The sequence below is a fragment of the Anoplophora glabripennis genome, unplaced genomic scaffold (genome assembly GCF_000390285.2).
Source record: "Anoplophora glabripennis isolate ALB-LARVAE unplaced genomic scaffold, Agla_2.0 scaffold145, whole genome shotgun sequence".
In the NCBI taxonomy this organism is placed as follows: domain Eukaryota; kingdom Metazoa; phylum Arthropoda; class Insecta; order Coleoptera; family Cerambycidae; genus Anoplophora; species Anoplophora glabripennis.
The window spans coordinates 86,473-105,776 of NW_019416303.1; the positions used below are offsets into that span (position 1 = coordinate 86,473).

Here is a 19,304-nt window from a genome sequence, read left to right on the forward strand (position 1 = left end):
TTGTTCTACACCTTTCAAGATTTCAGTACCTAAAAACGCCAGAAATTTTACTATTTCTCGGCCAGGGATATGGCCACCTTAACCAATTCTACAGTTTAAGTTTAGAATTTTTATCATTTCAATTTCATTTTTGTAATTTTTGGATTACTTTATTTGTACTTCAGATTAGTCAATTCTATCTCGGGAAATGTCAAAAATTAAATTTGTTTTAATGTTTGATAGTATAATTTTTAAACTTAATTTAACGTGAATTTCTTATAAAATAAAATGCTTTTGACGAATTTAAAAATATGTTAGATACTTTCTGAAATAAAATTACACATTCTAAGATAAGTCAACTCGAAATACAATTGATGCTTTTTGAAGAAGTAAATAGAACATCTAGCACACTTTGATTGAGCCCCGAGATTAAAAACCCATCTCTCCCGTACAGTTCGTGCGGGGCGCCGGTCCACGGCTACCGCGATGTGCCTGACTCCGCCGATCTCGCGACTCCAATGCTTTCGGCGCGACAGCAGGACAGTCACTCGAGCTGCTCGGCGAACGTAGCAGGAACGGAACGAGAGACGGCTTGGTCAGCAGGAAGATACAGACAGTATTACCGTAGTGTCCTGGACGTGAATGCACTCAGTGGGCTTTGTTCGGATTTGTGTCGATGGTGATTTTTGTGGTGACCAAACGACGCGCGTGAGGTGCGTCTTCTGACCTGCTATATGCAGTCCTTTTTCGTTAGGAAGCCCAACATCCCAGTGCGTAAGTAAAAAAAAATAACGTACGCATATTTGTGTTGTTTTCTATATATACACGCGTGTGAAAATCGAAAATATACAAGTTTTTTGGGTCATTTGTTTAGTTCGACGGCGAAAATAAATAACTGCTTCAAGCTCCTGAAACGTTCAATGCTTGATATCGAGTAAATGTTTGTTTAACCACCGTGTAATGTAAACTTTGCTTTGCGAAATAGCCTGACTGTGCAATAATAATGATAAAACTCCTGTGGTTGAAAACTATTAATAAAACGTTTAATTTCAGTCAGTACTTTTTTGTAGCGTTGAAAATTTATCAACCTTTTAATTAAACCAAACAGATATCCTGTACAAGAAAAGACAAATATGTATTAATATAATTAGTATCGTAGCGGCAATTGAAGCAAATCTGAATTACGTCAACTTTTTTAACGAGGCGATTTTTAGCACCTGTTGAGCTGTCTTTCTCGATTTATAAAATGTACTACTAATTTAAGTCGACGCTTATTTAATCTTACGCTAATAATATTTTTTGGAGGCAGTGGCGGAGATATACTATTGATAAAAATTAACTGGAATTATTATTAAAAAAAAAAATAAATGATTAGAAGTTATTGTTTACTCCTTTTTAACTTTTAGTGCAATATATCTACCATTGTCTTTGTTAACTTCCTGAAATAGTATTATCTTCCGTAGTCGTGACGCATTTTTCGATAATAATGAAAGAGAATACGACTAGGAAATTTTCTAATTTTCCTTCACGTTTATTCATTCGCGAAACACAACTGTTTAGTGATTCGAAATAAAGCGCGAAGTTATTACCTTTTGACATTTGAACTCGTCGTGTTTCGGTATAAAAACTTCTATTTCACGGCTTCAGAGAAAAGGTGTTCGCAAAATACGGGTATTTAACCGTTGAGGAAATTAGGTGTTTCGTTTCGAGACTTCACAATGGATTTTGCGGTTTACTTCACCTTCGGATGCTGAAAAAACAACCTTTAGTATCAGAAATCGAAGTACATTTTAGGAAAAAATAAGACTTGGTTCTGTGAAATTATAATGTTTATTATATTATTATTGAAAATTAATTTGTTTTTCCTTAAAGTATAATATATATTTTTAATTCCCATCGAAACCGAAAATACATATACAGGCTGTTACGAGGGCTGTTACAAATTCGCTTCTCACTACAGGGATCTCGGAAACGCTAAGAAATACGATTGGGACAAAGTTGCGTAATCAGGGGACCAACATTATGCATCTAAAAAATAAACTAAATGCTAAACAATTTAAATAATCAGACTCTTATTTGGAATAATTAGCAAGGACTTCTACATTAAGAATCCACTAGTTTCTGCATTTAAAACTTAAGGAAAGTCATATTAAAAATATAAATTAATAATATTAAAAACACAAAACATAAAATTTAAAACAAACATTTCACAACATTATCTTTGTTTTATAGAAGTTTTGACATATTATTATAAAACATAAAATAAACTAAAGTTTAAGCAATCAGACTCATTATTTGGCATAATTCGGTGCTTCCCTCCCCGCACCGTGTCAAATTTAACTTTATTATCAAATTGCCCATTTGTCACGTAGCAATATAATAATGACCGTGCAATGTGATAAATAATGAAGTTTAGATAGTAATTAATCACTTAGCCCGATAGAGCTAGACATTATTCATAATGCCCGCACATTATTAATAATGCCCGCATTAATCACCTGGTCCATAACATATATATGTAATACAAATCTGAAATTATTTTTATTTTAGTCAAATAAATAATCGTAGCTGTAATTTTTGTATTAGTGCACTATCAGCGTTGCTAGTTGTTTTTAAATCAACCTATATTGTACGAAGTGACAATGAAAAATAATTTAGTAAAACAGATTGGTTCTTGAATAACTGAGTGATGTGTTATTTTAAAGTCATCATATTTTTTTTGCTATCACTGTGGTCGAAGTGCCGAACATTTAATCATTTTACAGTTTATAAAAAAAAATAAAAAAAATACATGATTTATTAAATATTATCTAATTACGTTACTAATTGTAAATATACTGTTTTTCTATATCAATGACGTGTTATTTTAAAGTCACCAGATTTTTTACGTCGGTGTGGACAAAGCACCCAACATTAAAAAAAAATTGTTTTTAAAAAATTAAAAATGTTCATATTACGTATTAACCGATAATGGTATGTACCTTACTAATTGTAAATAAAACTAATTTATGTTTTAAAATAAGTCACGTGTATAATATTGATGAAATCCAAAATTAATTGTTAATAACTGGCAAAATTTTTAAAACATGTTAGAATCCGTGAAAAATAGCTATCCCGTGTACAAATATCCTCTGTTTGTCTGTGGGATTTAAAGATGGCTCTGTTATTGATTAAATAACGCATGTTTACCACCGTTACATATTTACATTACTAGTACAAATCTGATAAAACTGCCGACCCATTATCTACAACATATTTATAGACTTCCATTTTACAATGTGCTTAAAAATCTACATGCTTTTATATCGAGAAACAAGGCTTTCTGTAGGAAACTAACACGTGTATGTCATATTAGTTAAGCCGACAGCCCGTATTAGTGGCTTGACCTTTTAACTTAACGAGTTATACGAGTACATCGGTTTAAATATGTTTACTTCATAAGAGAATCGTGTTTTTAACCGATAGTGCTTTATCCCTTGTATTTCTAATAAACAAACCTACACATTTTAGTGGTAAAAAAAAGACTCGTTTTAATAAATATATACGTTTACCAATGAAATAAAAGAGACCTTGTGCAATACTAAGGACCCGGATTTAGAAAATTGATCGATTAACGATGACAAATCGAAGTAAGTCTGCCGACTTTGGGATTATATCTCATGTTTTTAAGCCACACAGGAATTTTAACAGTTGTTCGTCATTACATTAGACTCGGTTCAAGTTCAGACCACATCTTCATTTTCTCGAGTCTATCTCTGCGTGGGCTGGGAATTCGAACTGTCTCTGGTACCTAGATTATATTTTTATACACATAAATCTTGTAAATCGGAATACAGCTTTTCATCTCTCTCCTTTTATACACGATTTATTTTCGATGTTCATTTTGAAATACGACTTTTATATTAGTTACATATGTTAGTTTTAGAGACTGATTTTTTTCATCATCCTTTAGAAGTTCAAATTTTTTATTTAAACACCTTCTAAAATCACCAAAAATTACTAGCAAAAATAAGCTGAACTATGTAGAAATTTTGTCAGCTTATTAATTAATTGAGAAAAATTTTGGCCATTTGTTTAATATTTGTCTGGATTTACATGTTCAACAAGTGTGTCAACACTGACCACAGATAAGGAAGTAAATAAAGGTTATCTATTAAAATATATTTATATAAATTGTATATATGATATTTATCTAGACTCTACGAAATAAACTGATATTTTATTGATTCCAGCTCGATATTGACGATAAACAGTCATTTTTCCAATTTGTTTTTTCCCATTTTCTTAAGTTTGTTAAACTGTCTGAATTCATTTTTTTCAAATCAGCAGTGTGGAGACTACATTCAACAGTAGTTCTTACCACAATTTAAGGAGTGATTTTGCAAGGATATTAAAACTAAATTATGTTTTCTGCTTCAAAATGGCTAGTTAAGTGACTCGTAAAATTTGTGGGCGACGCCTACTTTTCTCTACATCTTGAGTTCCCGTTGATTTTAACATGAAAACGTGTAACAGGTTTAGATATTCAATTTTATGTACTTCTTAATAATACTGTATTGTCGTGGCGCATCTTTCGAATTTCCACACCAGTGTCGTTCGCGAAGTCACAAATCTGCTATATACCGTTTAGAGCTTAGAGTAAAAAGCTATTCGCAATTCAAAGCTACCTTAAACAAAGCATATTGCCTAAATTTTCAATCACGTTTCGCAATTTTCCAAAAAAACTCGATTCGCAATGCGATAATCAAACGCTCTTCTCAACGCCAACGATGCAAAATATTTGAAATAAGTCGACAAGGGTAGAAATCGAATTCAAAACTCGAGGTAAAACTATTGACTAATTTTTTTGGCACAAGGATTTGTTTCATTATTCTTTTTTCACAGGTATCAGTATACTCAAATACCTAAATATATGTATAATCTAGAGATGTCGAAAAAGTATCAATTCGTTACATGAGTACTTGTTACTCGATTGGATCCGAAGTAACTATTACTCGTTTGAAAAAGTATTCGTTACTTTTGATTATTTGATTACTTCTTGGATGTAGGCAATATAGAGTACTTTATCTAATGGAATATGGATACTTATGCAATGCTCACTTGACACTTATTCATATTATTATATCGACACGAAACGAGTACTTGCATTATTACGTTGAATTCAATTTTATTTGTTTTGTGTACCATCTTTTTGTACCTACTTATATTAGAAAAAATATTTCCTATAAAAAAGTTAATATAATAATATATAATCTAAAAAATATGTATTTTCTATTTTTGTTTATTTTAAAACTGATTGTTTATTTTCGAAATATATGTTTATATTCATAATCTGATCGTTGCATTATACATAATTATTTTTTTTATCAAACAAACCTTAATATTTCAGATATTATCACGGTATTTCTTTTTTAAGAGAAATTGAGGTTAGATTATATTCATAATATGATGCGGTTTGATATTTACTCGCCTATAACTTACAGTACTGTATATCAATTAGGTATAATTACTGATTACTATTCTATTTAGAATATTTTGAAGCCACTACTCATAGTAATCAAAGTAACGAATACACAGTACCGATTACTTAAACCGAAAGTAATCGGTACTCAAAAGTAATCATATTTGACATCTCTAGTATAATCCCATCTGTCCTTACTCAGTTTTGTTAAAATATTAGATATATACCTGCAAGTTTTCAAAATAAATGTTGCTAATATTAAGTAGTTGTTTTTACAGAGCTGATTGGTTGAATAGAATCTCGTGAAAAATTACACAATTTTTATTGTTTTAATAATTTTTAATTTTATCAAAATTTAAATAAAAATGGTCACTTGGTTTGAAATCATTTATGAAAACTTTATACTTATATTAAAAAAGATGTTCAATAAAAAAATTATTCTCAAATAAGTTTGTTTGTAAATTACTCAGAATCAAGGTTTTCGACATATATTCATTCTACTGTCCCAAATCGTCTAAGCTTCACTATCCTTACAAAAAAGCTGCCCAATAATCAAAAAATGCTTAAATGGAAAAAACTATCAGCGAAAACCTTAGTGGAAAATGCCATCAACGTCAAAGAGCGTGGTCTATTTTCCAAACACCAGGTTTTAAGTTTCAAGTTTTAAGTGAAAAAGCAATGGATGAGGACCACCCAGCAAGAGGTTCTCAACAGCATATATTCCATGAGTATTTTGCGTTGGTAGAGGAAACCTCGGTAACCCAATTCTTCGAAGAGTCGAGGCTCCCGTAGCAATTACTGTAGCAAGAAGGACCTATGGAGAGGACGAGTGAACAACTATAGCGCCATTCTTAAACAAAACTAATCGTAAATGTAATATAGAGAATACCTACTTTAAAGGTAGCAATTTAACTTACCTGAAAAAAAAAATTGTGGAAATAAAACTGATACACACAATTTTATGAAAATCCGAATACTACACTTTAAATGTTATTAAAATAACTTGAAAGTGCCAGACTTGTGTGGGAGGAAGCGGCGGCAAATTATAATTCATTAATCAATAAATGCCATATTTATGGCAAAATTCATAGAAACGTGTTCTTGAGCGACTGCGAAATAAAACACACCACCTAATATCCACTCCATTAATCAATCCGGTGGATAAATAAAGAAATTAGTTTACTTCCGATCGACTAAACAATTAAGATTTACGAGGTATGCAACGCCGACTTTGATGGCCGCAATTAAAAGCTTATTAATGCGCCCGACCGCGGTTATTTACGAAAATCGACCTTGGTCGGTCACGCCAGGAATCGTGCATATTTTTCCTTCATTTCCGTTCGGACAGCCTCCAAAACTGGTTCCTCTTCGGCGGCGCCTAAATATCATTCCCCTAATTGGCTTCGGTTTATTTTTAACTCATTTTGAAGGATTCTTATGTGTAACAAATGACAAGGGATCTTGGTTCAAGGATTTGCACAGATGTGGAAATGCTGGTTTTCAAAAAACCTGTCGTGCATGGTAGTCTTAAGCTCTTCCCAAGTGACTTAATTGTCCTCTAATTTTGATGGAAAAAATTATCAAACAATAATATAATATGGGTCAGTGGGTAATATATCTTTCGTGATTATTTTGTGATAAGCTGACAGACAACGTCGTATTTTATGATCGTCACATGTTGTCAATATTCCTCAATACCTGTTATCATGTTATCTTCATGCACTTTGAGAATCTGATATTTGACACTGTGGTCTACCTTATTAGTGATAAAAATGATAAATTTTTATTACACATCAAATGTATGTAATTATTGTTCCGGTAGATCATAATGTATAACGTATACAGCCTAATACAGGGTGTCCGCATTTTTTTGTAGCATGCCTTTCACAATTTGTACTAAAAGTCCTTTAAAAAAAAAGTTTATGTAAACATATATGTACAGATGCGTCGTTTTCGATTTACAGAGTGTTCAAGTTTAAAATGAGAATTGATTTTTTATTCGTAAAACGAAAACCCCTTTTTAGACTTTGTTGAAACTTGGCAACTTTGTTTGTAATAATAATACTCATTTTCTCACATAATTTAATTTGTCCTATTTTCTCCAGTGGCGTCACAACAAGATACCAGCTTGATAAAAATAGAAAAAAATATGGTACGCCACTGCTTTTTGGTAAGTTTGAAATTTTTCTCAGATTTAGCTATCAAAAATACAACTTTTTTGTTATTTATTTTTTTCCTATCTCGCTTTGTTTAGACAGAAATAAAACTTTTTGTTTCACACAGTTTATTGTAAGATAATAAAAAAAATAAACAACACGGTATGGAAAAACAACTTATTGTATAAATAGACCTCAAAGGAGCTGTTCGAAATGCCCGCCATTTCGTTCTACACACAAATTACAGCGACGTATCAAAGACCGCCTAACGTCTCTCAAATGATGTGGAGTTATTCTGAGAGCAGCGTTCCGGATTCGTCGTACAAGTTCCTCTTGCGAGTTAACAGGCGTAGAGTAAACTGCATCCTTAATAAATCCCCAAACAAAAAAATCCAAAGGTGTTAGATCAGGCGATCGCGGAGGCCACCCAACTGGACCTCCACGATCCACCCATCTCTGTGGATACTCTGTATTCAGCCAGTTTCGTACCACCAAAGAGTACTGGGAAGGGCATCCATCTAATTGAAAAAACGAGTCTATTCTTTGTTGAAAAGGAACATCGTCTAGCATGTTATCATGCTGGGTAGTTAAAAATTCAAGAAATAATTGACCGCTTAATCTATTGGGCAGGATGTAAGGTCCCAACAAAAAATCCTTGGCAACTCAAAAACAGACATATTCACGGCACACTTTGTAACAAGTAAATAAATAAATTAAGCAAATCTCGAACCTATTCATGAAAATGTTTTATTTCTGACTAAACAAAGCGAGATAGGAAAAAAATTAAATAACAAAAAAAGTTGTATTTTTGATAGCTAAATCTGAGAAAAATTTCAAACTTACCAAAAAGCAGTGGCGTACCATATTTTTTTCTATTTTTATCAAGCTGGTATCTTGTTGTGACGCCACTGGAGAAAATAGAACAAATTAAATTATATGAGAAAATGAGTATTATAATTACAAAAAAAGTTGCCAAGTTTCAACAAAATCTAAAAAGGGGTTTTCGTTTTACGAATAAAAAGTCAATTCTCATTTTAAACTGGAACACTGTAAATCGAAAACGACGCATCTATACATATATGTTTACATGAACTTTTTTTTTAAAGGACTTTTAGTACAAGTTGTGAAAGTCCTGCTGCAGAAAACGCGGACACCCTGTAAAAGTTATATGGGTCAATGTCAATATGTAATATGTTTTTATTGTTTCATTGATAAGCTGAGAGATGGCGTCGTATCAAGTTTTTTTTATTTAAATCTATTGTAGTTGTATTTTAATCACGATTGTCCTTATTCATCAATTCCTGTTATCATAGTACTTTTGGAGAATATGGCAATTTGCAGTTTTAATAATAATTCTTCGCTGTCTGCCTTTAGGTAAAAATATTTTTTTACGTTACACATACATATGATTGTCTGTAACGATCACAATACAAATGTAGGGGTAAGGTGTTTGTCTTTGTGACTCAGTTGTTTGTTGTTACATGTTTTGTAGGGAATATGGCAATTAGAATTAATAGTAATTATCTGGCGTTCGTCTTGGTTGTATTTTTATTATTACACATTCCTATTACATACAGGTCTGGCCATATTTTTATTTCCGATACAAAGTTAGTAAATTATATAAATATTTCACCAGTCTCCCCTAATAATTCTGACTCCGCCCCCATATAATTTGTATAACTTTATGCCATCGATAAAAGGGAATAAAAAAACGCCATAAGAAGAGCGCAAAGCCTGCGGTTCTAAGCTCTCCTTGACTATTGGTTTATTGTCTCTGTCTTGCATTAGGAATTTGGGAACAACGTACGTCTAAGATACGTACATGCGGAAGATAGAATACTGGACAATAATTACGTTTTTGATTTGTTGCAATGGCATAAAGAGTATAAGCCACGGCCTGGAATTGACAGCAGTGTTGCCATACGTACAATAATTACCCTATTTGTACGATATTTTTTTTTACAAGAATGATAAGAGGTTTTGAGACCATACTAAAGCATTCCAACTTTATTACAAATTATTTATAACCTTTAGTAAAAACTAAAACGGTATTCTAACATAAAATGAGTGGTAATTCTTAAGCAAAATAATAAATTATGCTTATTAAATAAAAGCTTATTATTAACTCTGTTCTGCACGACAATACCATTTAATAATAATAATTTTTTGTTCGACACTGTACACCATTTTTATTTTGTAATATTCCGTCTACCTCTTACCAAAGGTTTGAGTGGAATAATAATAAAAATAAAACTAAAACAGCAAAGCGCTTTAGGTATTCGGTCGTTCTCAAGAAATGCAACAGGGCACGTGCGCTCCCACAGCCAACCAATTATGAGAGTCCGAGTCGCAGCCTCGATGATATGTGTCATGTCCGACTCCTTCCACCCGAAGTTGATAGGGGAGATGCGTGTAATTTACTTAGTCTATGCGAAAGAATTACCTGGCCAGGCCAGACCTGTATAACTATTGTTTCTGCAGATAATAAGACATAAACCAATCGTATTAAAAACAGATTGCCATATTACCCAGGTTCACTCATGTAATGAGTTAATAGTGGAGTGATGATGATGGCTGTTAAAGCGCATTTAGTAACTTCATAAATATTTGGGATATAAAAGGTAACCGCCTTCAGCGCGCGTAAACAAAAAAGGATAAGCTTCCTGCTGCGGAACGTAGAAATAACAAAAGTTAATAACTTGTCTTCGTATCAATCGTCAAGGCACTCTAACAATTTGGCAGAGAAACGATTGCCATTCATAAAAGGCGGGTCTAATATACACAAATGGATTAGCGTGAATGAATTGATGTAGAAGTTTGAACAACTAAATAAGTAGCTTCTCAAGACTGGTTTCATCTGGATTTTTTTTTCGGTTAACAAGTTTTTTGTGAATAAGTTACGAATTTTCTCCATTATTTATTGTCTTTAGTATTTAATATAGGATTTAAAATAGACGATTACTTTGAACTGAGAGTAAAACATTTATTTTAGACGCGATTTGCTGTAACCACTTCTGCAAGTCTCAGTGATGTATGTATTGTGTTCATTAACAGGTTCCATTATTTACCTTACTACCTACCTTTGATACCTGAAAGATATTATTCAAATTAATTTGAAAAAATCCCTAGTTCTCATCAAATGAAGTGAAATATGCTGTTCGACAGCTAATAATCTATAAAAGAAACTCCAATGCCGAAATAGGCATTTTCAGTATGTAGATCCGTGCAATTCCATGAGCTTATCATTTTCAACGGTTCCAAACACAAATATGTTGTTTTCATATAAATATTGAATCACCTTAGTTTATCAAGATATTCCAGATATCCCATACTCAGGTAGGTACTTTTTGATTTATATTAAAGTAAAATTTTGCAATTCTGCTCCCATTGACAAACATGATCTATTGCTACGTGCTTACAATTTTTTCTCCTTTTTATTTTGGGACGTAGCCAGCGCTAGCGCTAATTGTATCGCGAAAAGTCTATTGACAAATAGACCCCAACGATTTGCATGGTCTAAAAACATATGGAATGAGTATTCTATATCATAGGCTGGGATGTCGGTACAAGCCTTTTGGATGGCTTCTACGTCCACAGAACGCTTTTTCCAAAAAGGTAAAAGTAGCACGGTGCCAAATCAGGCGAATACGGGGAATGGTTGACAGTTAAAATGCGAGTTTTGGTCAAAAACTCAGTCAGAAGTATCGATCGCATTATTGTGCAATAAACGCCAACTTCCTTCTGCACGATATTCTGGCCGTATACGACCAATACGATGCACCAAAAGCTTCAAAACGCCAAAATAGAATTGTGCATTATAGGCCAGGAAAATAAGCTGGGAAATTACCATTTCGGCAAGCTGAATTTATCATTATATATGCTAAATATTATGTACAATAACATATTAGTTTCCACAGTCATAAAAATGGGGGGAAGATTGTTTACAGGGTGGTTAATTGTATAATTTTTACGTAAATTTACGTTTTTGCTTATAACTTTTTTCCGTTCATTTCCTCGAGAAAACAGTAAGGTACTTTTATTTTCGGCCTCAAAAGACCTACAAAACTAGCCCTCGAGCGTCAAATAATATTGATTGGATCAAAAGTTAAAAACAGAATCACACTGATTTTTTTCATGGTAGATTTCATAATACATTGAAATCTATAATTTTTTTAATTTCAAATTTGCAACCTGGAATTTTTTAATTTTTTAGCCTTAGTTGCAAAATGAAATATACTACGCACGCGCGTGATATAGATTTTTTTTGCTGCTACCAACCTAATTTCTTTAACAATAGGCCGTCAACTTTAACAGTCTGTAACTCCGTTGTTTTTAACGAATCTTGACGATTTTTTTTAACTTAAAACTCTTTTCATAAGCTTTCCGAATATGTAATAATATATAACTATATCACGCTCGTGCGTCGTATATTTCATTTTGCAACTAAGGCTAAAAAATAAAAAAAATCCACGTTGCAAATTTGAAATTAAAAAAGAATGATAAATTTCAATGTATTATCATGAAATCTACCACGAAAAAATCAGTGCGATTGTGGAAGATCCTCGGGATCGTCCAGACTAATAATTAGTTAATTCGTTTATAAGGCTATAAATTGTAAACTATTCAACTTATCGATTCAAGATTTCGTGTGTTATTAGACAGTGATAAGGCATGAGAGGATGCGATGCCAACACGTTCTGGTAATAATAATAATGCAGTTTATAAATGTTCAAATGTAATGTAATTCAAAAGTCATAAATAAACTTCTTCTGTTTATAACTTTTGATCTAATCAATATTTTTTGACGCTCGAGTTTCAGTTTTGTAGGTCTCTTGAAGACGAGAAAAAGTACTTTAACTGTTTTCTCGTGGAAATGAACAGAAAAAAGTTATAAGCTAATAACGTGAATTTACGTAAAACCTGTAAACAATCTTCCCCATTCCATTTTTATGACTGTGGAAACTAATATGTTATTGTACATAATATTTAGCATCTATAATAATAAATTCAGCTTGCCGAAACAAAAAGTAAGGTCCAACTCTATATTTCCTGGCCTAATTAACGGTTTCGCCCATATTAAAGATTGTTTTTTCAAGTCTAAGAAATTTTAGGTACATGGGGATTTTTTTCTCATTTTTTGCAATAGAATCTATCCTTTGGTTGTGTAACATTTACCACGAACACCCTTTACATATATCGGATATAAACAGATATCCTTTATATGCGAAGCTATCTGGTAATTTGAAATACATTTTGTAACTGTAGAGTTGTTGTCACCTTTGTTGTGAACATATTGTATCGCCTTTGTTTGTTTTTCGGTCATTTAACCTCCCAGAGCGTCAAACTCGCGAAGTGATAGGTATTTTGCCCCGTCGAACTCTCAACACGCTGGGCCGAGATGACAGGGTCAGAGTGTGTTTACGCAATAAACAATACAGAAATTGCGTCGCAAAAGAAAATGATGGATGTAAGAGGACAAGGTCCGTTCGATACGAAACTTACGGAAAGCAGTTACGGAATATGGAAAGTTGATGGCTGACGTGGCAGTACGGCGCTTATTGAATAAAAAGTTGGGGTTCGTGAATATTTGACTTATAAGATAAGGGTAGGTAGCGGCAGGTAGCGTATAGGTTGACGTTCTTCGGTGCGTGGGCTCATCTCATTTAAATTGGAATTGGATTAATTTAAGAGGGAAAGTATCCGTAGAAGGTTAAGGTCAGATCTAAGGTAGGAATAATCAAGTAGGCGCACAAGGTGGACCGAAATTTTTATTTTGAAGTTAATTTGCGTATAAGCTAAGTATTTTGCGTACAGAGCCCGACATATAAATTTCCCTACGCCTGTATATCAACTGGAAAACAATAAAATTAAAATTTAAAATTAAATTTCAGAAACTGAAGCCTGTTTCACGTTTATTAATTAATAAATTGATAATGAAAATGGCAATTGGTGCATGTAATATAAAAATTGCTGGAAATTTCCTAGCTTCAATAAATTGACGAGAGATTGAAGACAATAGAACTGGTTCTGATATACAGAGTGATTTAGTACTTATCCAAAAAATAATTGAATGTACAGGGGACTCTTACAAATACAATTTTGTGAAAAAAATAAAAAAAAGCCAGTTCGAAACTGACAAAGATACCTACACTTCTGCACGGCAATGGAAACTGGTCCACTGTAAACCTGACCCAGCGCCAGCGTAAGACAAAGCATGTAGAAATAAATAATTAAAATTTTATAACACCTATTTTATATCAGCAAATTCAACTGCTTTTGCCGCTATCGTTATTATTAATTTGTGGTTTTAATTAATAAAATAAGTTGATATACATGTTATTACAACAACTGCTGAAAATTTTGTCCACCGACGTCACATTTGAGCCCGTCTCACCCAGTTTCTACAAACTAACACATAATATGTTGTCTTGCTTCACGATAACACAAATGTTGTTATGTTTCACCATAAATTAAGACGATATCCATCAACTCCAAGTTGCTATAACAAGTAAGCCATTTTTGACATTTGAAAAATTAATGTAAACACTATCGGCAAATAATAATATTGGATTTCAGTATCCGTAATCGCCTGGGACCACGTGTAGAGAGATAGCGCATTGCGCACAACGCACAACGCGATGACGGTAAAGACTACAGTAGCCTAACGATATAAAGTTTCAAATTACTACAACTTCAATAATTTTTTTTCTGAAACAGGATTTTAATTTTTTTTTTTTTTTAATTTAGGGATTTTTAAGTGACTTATTCAGTAGTATTTACCAATGCTAGGTTTCATTAAAAAATGTTGGTTACTTTCTACAATTTTGACAGTTCTGGCACATTATTTAGTATATCGTAGATTTATATTTAAATTAAATAATATTTTAAAGTTTTAGGAACTCTAACATATTGTTTTATATTCAAGCATAGATATGACTTAAACAAATATCTTTATGAGCAACTGTTACTTTGAATGAAATATATTAATATTAAAAATCTGTCACAAATTACTAATTAGTAGCTTACTAAAGATTTTGCAATTATTACTATATTTTATTTCGTTTCATTTTTATTGTTCAGTTTATTTTCAGGTGTAATATGGTCCCCATCAGAAATATAGTGAATTGTTACAATTTCTTGTACAAATTATGGGATAAAAAATTGGTAAACTTGAAATAGGTTTAAGATATTCTGATTTATCTCCCTGAAATTAATACATTTTGCTCCATTTAACCAATTCTTTTGTCTACAGTTTGCGAGGTAGTGTATCAAATTTTAAACACCATATATCAACAGAAGCAATCATTTTTATACAGGGCGTTAAAGAAAAACTCTCCTGCAAAAAATGTAGAATATCCCGAATTGCACAACCAACTTTTTAAGCGATAGAATAGCTTAAAATAAAAAATAGAGTCATATAAATATAGGTCGTTTTCGAAATACAAAATCTTTGCTGTTAATTGATGAAATTTTGGAGTAATACCTGAACTAATTTTGAGGAAACATCCGCTGAGTTAATACACAAATCTGTCAAGCAGTGGCGGAGATATCATCACTAAAAACCTCACAATTTTAACGCCATTGAATATTTTAGAAATTGCGGCATTTAATTTCGGTTGGTATGTCTATGAAACAGATTTTTTCCATTTTATTCGAAAAAAAAACGAGCCATTTTGAGTAATTATTATTTTTTTGGTGAAATAAACATGGCCATAGCTGAATGAATCCAAAATAGCTGTTCCAGAACTGTCACAAAAAATATTGAAATTATTTATTAGAAATGTAGCAGTAGCATAAGCAGTTTTAATTTTTTTTAAGTGTTATCCCTCACAATATTAAAAGTGGATAGGCCAACACTTTTTTGGACTTTTCATAATTACGGTATAAACAAAATTTAATTTCTAAAAAAATTCCTTTATTATTATTTTTTTCTTAGAAGCGAATAATTTTATAGTTATTTTCGATTTATTCAACTATAAATATTTTAAAATTTAAAAAATAAATTATTAAATCATTACTCGTTTTTGCCCAATTGGAATGGAAAACATAATTAAAAAAAACGAACCGAAATTAAACGCTTTTATCCAGTTTCTGAAATATTCAATGATATGAATATTCTAGAATTTCTTATATTTCAATATCCGTCACTGATTTGTGTATCAACTCGTCGAATTTTTGCTCATAACCAGTCGTTAGAGATCTTTTAATATCTCATGAGCCGCGAAATGCGCTAAAGGCGTGGCGTATCCCCATGATTCTTCTAATAAGCACGTTGTGAAAACATTGACTCAGAATTAGAACACGTGCCTCATTACAACTAGAAATGAACTAAGGCGCTCGGGCATCAATAAAGTCAACTGGCGAACGTTCGTTATATATATTTTTATTGTTTNTAATTTTATAGTTATTTTCGATTTATTCAACTATAAATATTTTAAAATTTAAAAAATAAATTATTAAATCATTACTCGTTTTTGCCCAATTGGAATGGAAAACATAATTAAAAAAAAAAACGAAATTAAGTGCACTTATCCAGTTTCCAAAATATTCAATGATATGAATATTCTAGAGTTTCTTATGTTTCAGAAATCCGTTACTGATTTCTGTATCAACTCGTCGTATTTTTGCTCATAACCAGTCGTTACTCTACATTTCATCGAACGTCTCAAGAAATGTTTAAATAAAGAAGTCTTGTTTTAATTTCAACATTCTGCATCTCGAAAACGAAGCGTTATAAGACCTACATTTATATGAATTCTTTTTATTTTAAGGTTATGTAACATCCGCTAAAGTTTGACTTGTGCAATAGTAGACATCCTGTATTTTCAACAGCAGCTTTTTTGTTAAAATCAATGAAATGATTATAGAAGGCCTTGGAAATATCTACAAATAGATACCTCGGTTGTTGCAATGTCTTTGAAACTACAATAGATACAGATGTAGGGAATTTTAAGTGGCGTATGCTGAATATTGATTGTAAAACATATTTTCTTGCTAAATGCTTTGATTTACATTGTTCATAAGAATTTACTCTTTAACAATTAATGCAATGTGTATGTTCATTATTGAATATTGCTTACTGTCATAATTGCCAACAATTGTTATATTACATCCAAATTCAAGATGTATGTTCTCATATTCCACTCACATATTTACTTTGATGCTATGCCAAATTGATTCAGTAGTATTTTTTTATGTTTTATTAGTGTCAAAATGTCAATCCATTCATTGCAAATTAAAAACAAGCTGCCAAATTACCCCAGTTCAGTATAAACATTGAACTTTCAGAATTGTTTGGCCACCTTCTTAATTAAATCTTGTGTCAATTTAGTTACTTACCTTTTTCGACAGAGAGAGCAAATAGAACTCGACTCTCGAATAGTGACAGTAACGAGTGGAATGTCATTCCATTTCTATTCTCTATTTATATTTACCAGAAGACTTTTTACCTCCGTCATTTCTTTCCCATAGCTGTATTTAACAATGGCGTATTGTGCCAGTTGTGTATTTCTAGGCCTCGGCCATTCCTAGAGCGCTTTTTCCTCGACTTCCAGCCACGAAAAACAAAGGCGTATCGTAACTGGAACAACTGAAAGTCGCGCAAAGACTGCCGCTCGAGGAAAGTACTTTCACTTGATCGTTATGCAACCCCCGTTTCATTTTTTTCTGCGGAGATGTGGATCAAGGTTGAATCGTGAGAATGGTGCGCGAAAATGTCGCGAGTTAAGTGTTGGTTTTACGTAAAAAGGAGTACTGTAATGGTATAAAGATAGGGTTTGAACAACAGCGCACATTTTATCCACCACTTAAGAAGGGAACTAAAGTTTCTGCTGAAGAGTATAATAGAATTTTTGAAAATAAATAAATGGTTCTATTTATTGTGTAGTTTTTTAAAGACTTTTCGGAAAATCGTAAAAAATAGAGATTTTTTTATTAAAAATCTGCCTACACAATATTATAACACTTAGATTTTTTAAATGAAACAGGAATTTCATAAATATAAAATTTTACGTTTACATATATAGTAAAAAAAATATTTAAACATTTAGTTGGCAGTACAACAACAAAAAACACTATTAGACTTTATTGACGTTTCATCATTTTTATTAAATTACATATAAAAATTGACCATCCCAATAATGTTATAAAAATTAAGATTAATTTATTACAAATTGATGAAATTTTGGATGTTGGGGTGAGTGACATTGGTAAAAAAATTGCAGTAGAACATAGTCTAGCACATATAAATAGATAATTAGAATAGTACATTTTTTTAAATAAATTAAGGTTATCATATTCATAGTGAATTTTTTTAAATTGAGGAAAATGAGTACGTTAAATTTATGATTTTCTTCATTAAACTAACTAAATTTCAATGAATTTTCTTTCAATATAATATTAATGGAATATTATTTCTACATAAGAATATTTAAAAAACAAATTAAAATTATAATATTTCACATAACATATCATTGACATTGAAATAGCATCTTTTATTTGAAGGCAGTAATAAAGAAAGTGCTCTTTCAAAGATTATATTGCTATGGAAGCGACTAATCAAATAATAATTTGAACTATAACATTTTAAATTAAATTGAAGTTGAAAATAAATAGTAGAGCATGTCACTGCTCAGTCAATCAATCAATAGGTACTATGAAAGCATTACTAGTGTCACACTAAACGATATGAAGTGATTAATTAAGATATTGTGGAAAACAACTACTCTGCAAACTAAAGCTCCGTGAAACATTGAATTACCCCGAAATATTCAGTAAACAGCTAAAATTATTCGTCGGCATAGTTACCAATTTAAATACCTCCTCTCTACTAGTAGGAACTAGCATCGACAATTAGGATATCACATACTTTACAGGTTATGTCTCACCCACACTCAAAACGTGTCAGTAGTAGATACACGTACAAGTAGCTTGATCGTTAATTGGTCGCTTAACCAATGATTGTGTTTCTGTTGACGAATGATCTTATCTATTTACTAAATATTGCGGTGTAATTCAACGCTGAATAGTTCTGTAATCCGCAGAGTAGTTCTTAGACTACTTCGTACATGAGGTGAAATAGTTTTCTTTAGTAGTGAACTTGTCTCACTTACCACTAAACTTTCAACAGTATTTTGCCTTATTGCAAAATACATTTATTTTATACCATGTGATTCAGTCATAATGTCATTAATTTTAACCACTTATTCGGAAGACCTAATAATGAGAAAATCGAAAAAAAAATTACTAGGCCTTTTAAAGGATAAGCAAATAACCCCTTAGCTTCTGATAATTCAACGCCCTACTATGCATAACATTTTCTGACCAGGAACGCGCCGGCGGACCTGAGAACATTCGAACATTGAAGAGAAACGGCTGATTTCCCCAGTCGTCTTGAATTTTGCAATTTGTTTCAAATTCAAAGTGCAGCTAATCCCAACTTTATGAACAGTGTGCTATGGCTGGATGAGTATGTTAATCGTATTGGCATTTAAATAGGTAGATACTACTCGTATACTACTCTTTGAAAAGCAATGAGTCATTAGCTATACGTACTACAAACTGAATAATTAATTGAACGTAATACTGAAACTCATTAAATTGTAAAACATAGTGACAACTTTAACAATATTTAATATTACTAAATTGTAATTGTATTCGATAGCAATTATTATCCTTATACATTTGTTTTTATTAATAAATACATAATA

The 19,304-nt window shown here is 31.8% G+C and overlaps 1 protein-coding gene across 1 annotated transcript in view; it reads left to right on the forward strand.

The window, feature by feature from the left end:
- Positions 1–543: 543 nt before the first annotated feature.
- LOC108904291 (rho guanine nucleotide exchange factor 10) overlaps positions 544–19,304 on the forward strand; it is a 75,996-nt gene continuing 57,235 nt past the window's right edge. The window contains exon 1 of the mRNA XM_018706783.2: positions 544–753. Coding sequence (XP_018562299.1) covers positions 714–753 — 40 coding nt within the window. The 5' untranslated portion in view covers positions 544–713. The remainder of the gene's footprint in view (positions 754–19,304) is intronic.